A 7,978-nucleotide genomic window follows, 5' to 3' on the forward strand; every position below is an offset into this window, starting at 1 on the left:
TTACTCCAAAACCTTACCCATACTTTATTATAACTACTGGATTCAGTCATCATCTAAAATCTAGTTATTTGTAGTTTAAAATATTTTTAAGAACATCAATATTCTTCTTAAAAAAGTGTTTTGCATGCTGATCCACTCTGTTGCCATGAATATATTCAGTAAATATGATTAAAGTTTGAAATAAAGTTCAGACAGGGTATTTTCAATGGAAAGCATTCCATTTCCCTATCTGTCCCCTATTGAAATGGGATGAAATTAGTGTGACTGTAATAATGAACGTTAACATACATCGCCCCCTGCCAGCAAGCTCAGATATCATTTAAGATTTATAACATATTAAATGTCAGAATAAATATCCGATGTTGTTAAACCGCGTTTTAGAGCAATACTTTCTTTTTTAAAAAAAAAAAGAAAGAAAGAAAGAGTCGCAGGTTGTTCCACATTAAAAATGTGCGGTGTTCGGTTCTCTGGAAATATTTTAAAAAAAAACACTCAAACCAGACGACGACGTACTTCATTCCCAACTCCACGATCGCTCTCCAAAGACCTCCAAACACCAACTATCAATTCTAGCGGTTTTTGTTTCCAGTTAGCAGCTTTCCAATCTTCTCCGGTCTCGCCTAACTCCCCAAACCCGCCACATCCCTCCCTTCACGCTCAACTTTCCTAACCCGACCGCGTGCCTAAACTTCGAACGGCGACACTTCTTAATTTAAAGGTCGGCTTGATAAACACCCCGACGGCCTTTTTTCCACAGCTCGTGTTACTCGGGGTCAATACGAAAGAGGGGGGAAGGGAGGGGGGAGCTTTCAAGAAACTCGAGCGCGAAACGCCGTCATTCCCACACACGCCACACACACACACACACACACACGTAGCGCTGCTACTCAATTTGACAACTTCTCCCACCTAACGCCGCCCTTCCCCACCCCCCCACTCCCCGCCACCTGCAGCGGCCTTTCTCACCCGGATCCTGCGAAGTTAACTCGCCGCCCGACGAAGCGTTGGGAGGAGATAAACTACTACCGGAGTTGGGGGGAGGCTTTCGACGCGTCCAGGGATTCTCTTTAGGCGGGGGTGCCTCGACCACATGACACGGCTGCGGCCTCCCCCGTTGCCACTTGTCGTTGTCCTCGTCGTCCTCTTGCTGTCGTTGCGACTGCAAACCCTCGGCGGAGCCACTTTCCCGGGAAGCTTCAGTTACTTGGCCGGAAGGAAGCAGGAACGGTTCCCGATGGTTCTCTTCCAGTAACCAGGCCCCACCATTCCTCTTCTCCGCACCCCGAGATGGTGGCTGCGGGGCAGCCGCTGACATGCCGAGAAGGAGCCGCCGCACCGCCCGGCACGCTCCTCTCCCTCCGTTCCCGGCTGGGCAGCAGTAGGGAGAGAAGCGGGGCGCCGAAAGATCGGAGCGAAACTGAGAGAAGCTCCGTGCTGCGAGCCTGGGCCGCCCCACGGGGGCTGAGGCTGGAGGGGAAGCGCCCCCCCGCCCGAACAGCGGCCTCCGGGGGCGGCGTTGTTCATACACCTCAAGGGGTGGTTCAACCGCCACCGCCCTACGGCGGGGAGGAAGGGAGAGAGAGAGAGACGGTGCGTGGCGCGCGGGAAAAAAAAAAAAAAAAACTAGGGGTCCCGACGAGGCGGGGGTGGGGGGGTTTAAGAGAGTCAGTTTTCGAGGGCCTGGTGAACACCGTCACAGCTGTCGCGTGCGTGCTATCTCGCGCCGGGGGAGGGGCGGGGTGGGTGGGAAAGGGGCGGGGATAAACGCACAAGGAGGGAATAAAAGGAAGAAGAAGGGAAGGCGAAGAACTAGTAAGCGAGGCGATCGCGATGAAGAGGGTGGAGTCTTCAAACTCTTCGATCCGTTGTGACATCACAACGGCCAGCAGCGCAGAGTGGAGCGGATTCTTATTTTTCTTCTTTTTGGGTTTTGTTTTCTCTTCCCCCGCCACACACACCCCACCCCCGCTTAGGTGGTGGAGAATTTTAATCGAAAGGGATGAAACCTATTCTTCGGCCGAGGACTTCTGAATGGGAGACCAGGAGGAAACTAATTTGTCCTGCCAAACTGCCTGGGGGGGGGGAGGGGGGGATCAATCTAGGACTTAACGTTTTTAATGCCTCTCTAGTGTGAGAAGAACTATCGACAAATAGTCACTACGATTTGTGAACCACTCCGGTATCCGTTCGTGCGATTTTTGCCAGGCTTAACTGCTTTCGAATTAGAAAAGTACAGGGTGCTTTGTCAAGTAATTTTTAATTGGAATAAAGAGGAGATGAGAAAATGAAATATTGGATTTCTGGGAATTGCACTGTTTTCAAGGCACTTACACATACTTTTTTAAAAGGATCTGCGCTAGAATGTCTGATTGGCTGGATCATTGAATGCTACATTTTCTTTTTCCCACTTTTCAAACACAAGACAGTTGTTCTCTCTTCCCATCTCTTCAGGATCACGGTGGTCCCGTCAGAAGATAATCTTTCAGTACCTTAGGGGCGGGCGCAATTCATCAGGTCTTGGTGATTTAAAGTCAAAGTTAAAAAAAAAAAATCCTGGCCATGTTTTATCACTTTCAAGATCAGTCCTACTCTTTCGTTATGCTCCTTGCTTTTTTTGAGGAACAGGAATTGTTTTTGAGAAGACTGGAGTTGAGTAGTTCCACCTTTTTGGTTTCTGATTTTTTTTTTTCTGTAGTGTTATATATCTAAAGCAGTCCTTTTGTTGTTATTAGGATATCTTACTAATATTAAGCTTAGTTTGAACTTTTGTTTCCTTGATACGAGTTCTATAGTTCTAGCTATTTGTCTGTACTATTGCTTTCTAATCTAATCCTTTTTCCATTTATTGTATGCTGATCAAATTATGATGAACTGAAGTGGGAAATAAAAATGCAGCTTCAGCTTCCTTGTCACCTCTTTCTCCATAGGATTTTAACCAGTTTTGCAAATTTACTTCAACACAATTTAGATGTATTCCTATATGATTAGAAACTTTAAAACATTTTAATAAATACCATAATCCAGGGGTGAAATCCAGCAGGTTCTGACAGGTTCTAGAAAACCGGTAGCGGAAATTTTGAGCAATTCGGACAACCAGTAGCAGAAATTTTGAGTAGTTTGGAGAACTGGCAAATACTACCTCTGGCTGGACCCAGAGTGGTGTGGGAATGGAGATTTTGCAGTATCCTTCCCCTGCCACACCCACCAAGCCATGCCCACAGAACCAGTAATAAAAAAAATTGGATTTCACCACTGCCGTAATCCATTTTATGGACTCTACAAAATAAGTCAGATGTTACTTATAATTGTTTGAAAATATACCCATCCTGTATTTATACTAAGGATATAGTATAGTCCACAAACAGGACTATAATCCTGTAAAATCAAACATTTTAATATAAAATAATACCATCTCAGTATTTACTGAAACCAATAAATTCATAAAATTACTTTGATAATCTAATCCAGATACTGTAATTATACCAAATGGTTAGATAAATATATGAAGACATTTTTATAGTATACCAAACATTTTGTAAGATGTTCATTGGAAAATATAAAATACAATTCAAACAAAATGTATATTGTATCTGTGTATTAACATTCTTAAATCTATATACTACTGAAAAATATGACTCTTGTCATGACTTTTAACTGGACTGAATGGTGCATCATAGGTAAGAATTTTTAAACCAATATTTCAAATGGGCTAATTTATAAAATGTGTCTGAAATTTGGGACTAATTACTTTTGAGAGAATGAAGGTTGGTTGCTGCTTCAGTACTACTGGCTATTTCTGGGATCATGTCATCTTCATTTTCAATCTTCTGTGACAGTTTCCCAGATAATCTCACAACCCACTGCTACCTCATCCACCCAGCTGCATACTGTTACCTGTCTGCTAGAAAGGGGAAGAGAGGGATGAAGGAAAGGGAAGAAGGAACCCCTGACATCCCTTCCAGCTCATGCTATCTCCCTGTGCATTCCTTGACCTCTGCTGCCCCCTCATGTGCCTTCCCGGACCAACACAGCATCTCTTGGGTCCACCCACATACCCTTCCTGATCCACACTGCCCACCCATATGTCCCTAACTTCCAAGGCACCTCTTGCACATTCCCAAGCACTCCCAGGTACTGTTCCATGCCAACCCCACCCAATGCCATCCCCAACTTGATACTTCTCACATATTCATGACCCTCCCTGTGCATTCTTCTTGACCCATGCAGTTGTCAGTTTTGGAAGACAGTCCCCACGTCTTACTTGACCCACATGGTAACTTTTTAAACACCCCTGGGACGGCTACACAACTTCTTCAGCCCGGCTATTGTCCCAATTTGCGCAGCATCTATACTGCACTCCAGGGCTCCCTTCGCTCAGTGCTCGGATTCAATTTTTTTAACAACCGGTTCTGTGGGCGTGGCTTAGTTGGGGTGTGTGGCTTGGTGGTCATGTGACCGGGTGGGCATGGCTAGCTGGTCATGTGACTGTGTGGATGTGGCTATGTGCATAGAGACTACTCAGAGGGCTGAAAAAAGTCATTTCTGACTGGTCCTCGCACTTATGACCATCCTCACATTTATGCCCGTTGCGGCATTCTTAACAACCGTGTCAGTCATTTCACCACTACTTCTCTTCACCATGGTGACAAGATAGGGCGCAAAATGTAAAATGTGAGGACAGTTGTAAGTGCGAGGACTGGTCAAAAGTGCGAGGACCGGTCAAAAATAACTTTTTCAGCCTTCTGACTAGTCCATATGCACATAGGAACTATTCAGAGGGCTGAAAAAAGTCATTTCTGACTGGTCCTCACATTTTTGACCGGTCCTCACCCTTATGACTGGTCATCATTTATGCTCATTGTAGCATTCTTAACAACTGTGTCACTCATTTCACAACTGCTTTTCTTCACCATGGTGACAAGATAGGGCGAAAAACGTAAAATGTGAAGACAGTCGTAAGTTTGAGGAGTGGTCAAAAGTGCGAGGACCAGTCAAAAATGACTTTTTCAGCCCTCTGAGTATGCACAAAAGGATACAGCAATATGCACAAAAGGATACAGCAATAGAGAGGGATGAAGGAAGGAGAAGAGAGATGGAAGAAAGAAGGAGAGAGAGGGAAGGAAGAGAAGAGAGGAAGGAAGGGAAGGGAAATTAGAGTAGGCCTGAGGGTAAGAGAGGGAGGAAGAGAGGAGGAGAAGGAGAAAGGAAGAGGAAGTAGGGAGGAGAAGAAGCAGAGGAGGAGAAAATAAGGAAAGAAAAGAGAGAGGTGGTAGGTTTGAGGAAAAAGATTGCTGTACAGTAAAAGGATGAAAGGGAAGAAAGGCAACCCCAAACAAATATAAAGATATTAAGATAAAGAATGAATTGTTAAACTTTAAAGAATAAAAGAGAACAAATATGAATAAATAGCAGTAATTAGAATCACACATACAAACATACAATTTATTTTCTTTGAACAGAGTATTTGGCCGGTTCACAAATTTAAACAGTGTTTAGTCATTTCAATTAAATTTACAATTTCTAAATTTCCTTTTTGCCATATTTATTCCTTATCTATTTTTTAAAAAAACCAATATTACCCTTCATCTTCATCTCTAATGTTAATCAAATTCAATTTTTCCCTTCTATATTATACCCCTTCCCATTGTCATCTATTTTTATATCCATCCTCACATTGGTTAATTATGTAATATTACAGTTGTTTAATATAAATTCAACATTTTAATATAAATCAGTTATATAACTATCTTTTTTGTATATTAATCAATATGAACATGAATATTCCAATTATTTCCATGCAATCCAATTTCTTATAAATTAATTAATTATATTTACCAATAATAATAAACCAAATAATTTCCCCCATATATTCCTCCAAACCACAACTTAACCATTTCTGCTTTCAACACAATATACAATTAATACTATCTCAATTATTACAATTCCCTAGTTAAATAGAGCTTTTTTTCTTTTGTGTTTTAAAATCTTGAACTCTCCTATTTTCCCTAAAGAGGAACTACCTCTTTAGAGAAAATTACCTTTTCAGTAAAGGTAGTTTGCACCTACCTTTTTTGGTGAGGAAAAAGAAAAATCTGCCTGCCTAATTTTCCAACGTTGCAGCAACAGCAAAGCCAACAGCCTGCTTTACTTTCAGTTTCATTTTTCAGCATAGCTAGGGAAAAAAACCCTGCTCCAACAAGCAAACAAGCAGCAGAGCCCTGAACAAAACAGCTGAGAGCAAATCAGCTGAGAGTGGGAGGCCGATCTAATCAACCGCTAATTAGCCTATGCTGAAGCTCCGCGGGCCAATAAAATTACAAAAAAACACCGAACCATTTGTTAAATTGCTGGCTCGCCCGCCACTATTTATTGGCAATAAATAGTGGTGCGGAGGGGCGGGGCAAGCCAGCAATTTAACAAACGGTTCAGCCGAACCGCCTAGAACCGGCAGAATCCCACCACTGCCTTTGCTACTTACGCTGCCCATTCATTTACTACTCTGACCTGCACATCTCTGGCACACAATCAATATGTGCGCTCTTTCTGACCTGCAACTCTATGGGCTATCTTGCTCCCTCCCTCGACAGCAACCATTAACCTGCCTGCTGGTCTTTGACTTACAACTTCCTTCTGACTTTGCATTGACTTTCTTTATAAGCTTCCCAGAAACGTAAATGAAGCTGGCAGGAATTCTAGATAGAAGACAGAGAGGCAAATAAGGAAGTCTGTGACAGAATAGCAGGGAATGAGGGAGCAAAAAAAAAGTTGGAAAGAAGGAAAAGGGAGAAAGGGAAGGAAGGAAGGAAAGGATTTTTGATGCTTCCTGCTAGATTCCCACAAAAAAACTCAATGGAAAAGCCAACAGGAAGTCACTCCAAATCTCACTGCTTTTTTGTCCAAACATGGTGTTTCTTCTGTTTAGCTAATGAATTATTTCTGAAACAATGACTGAATAAGGTATGGGTTGTCTACTATGGCATAAAGGCATGCTTCTGCTTCTATCAAAATATTTGTTAAGTGTTACAGAAATAATGTTTTATTACAATGAAGAGTTTTGGTGGCTTACTTTCTGTGGCATGTAACCATGTAAACACTTTTAGTCTAATCAGAATGCACTGGTACTAGTGCTCTGGATGAGTGAAAGTAATACTTTTAAAAGAGGCAATAACCAGAATATTTGGCAAGATTTCCACAACTAATCAAGAATAGGTTTCTCAGCCCCCTCTCCCTCAATGCTTTCTAAAAGCAACAGTAGTATATAGTTTTACTTGAAGCTGAAAACATAGGAAAACTTAATTTTTATCTTAGTCCCTTTTTTATTTAATGTTCCACCTTTTAATTTTGTGTGTGTGTGGGGGGGGGAGTGTTTTCAAGTCAGTGTTGACACTTGGCAACTGACTGGAGTCCCTGCAGTTATGCTCTACAATCTAATAACTCTCAGCAACTTCCATTTTATATAACAAAACATGTAAAACAACAGTATGTTGGTATCATTAGAGATGTGCATCTTCTAGCCTTGATTTATCTCTTCTCTTGGAAATATGGGACCAAAAGTCATTTACAATTAAAGGATGTAAGGAATTTGAGTGATTCCAGTTGGAACATGAAGTATTATAAAGGTGAACACACCTTAAATTCTACCCAATGCAGGACCCACAAAATTGGACTTATATGTTCCTGGTGTTGACAGCCAGCAAGCATGCATGGTACATTCTGGAATAGTTGCAATTTTCTGGTCATCTTTTAAGGTCAGCTTTATATAAAGCCAAAGTAGTCTAAGTGATAAAGGAAGTGAGGTACAATAGCTAGATCCTCTTGCTTAAGGTAAGGTTGCAATGGTTATCGATACACTTAACATTAAAGTCCAATTATAAAAAGTACTTAAGATTTTGCAGAAGCAATATTATGCAATGAAAGAATTTTGAATTTTTGTAAGAAAACTACTGCAAAATTATATAGAGCAATAGAAACAAGGAAC

The 7,978-nt window shown here is 41.8% G+C and overlaps 1 protein-coding gene across 5 annotated transcripts in view; it reads right to left on the reverse strand.

The window, feature by feature from the left end:
* Nucleotides 1–1,848, reverse strand: part of LARP1B (La ribonucleoprotein 1B) — a 77,431-nt gene extending 75,583 nt beyond the window's left edge. For all 5 annotated transcript variants that reach the window (XM_060686832.2, XM_060686831.2, XM_087875008.1 and 2 more), the window contains exon 1: nt 967–1,848. In XM_060686832.2, the coding sequence (XP_060542815.1) occupies nt 967–1,315 (349 nt within the window). In that variant the 5' untranslated portion in view covers nt 1,316–1,848. The remainder of the gene's footprint in view (nt 1–966) is intronic.
* Between the last annotated feature and the right edge of the window lie 6,130 nt (nt 1,849–7,978).

This window comes from Pantherophis guttatus, chromosome 8 (assembly GCF_059756535.1).
Source record: "Pantherophis guttatus breed Tessera chromosome 8, ASM5975653v1, whole genome shotgun sequence".
In the NCBI taxonomy this organism is placed as follows: domain Eukaryota; kingdom Metazoa; phylum Chordata; class Lepidosauria; order Squamata; family Colubridae; genus Pantherophis; species Pantherophis guttatus.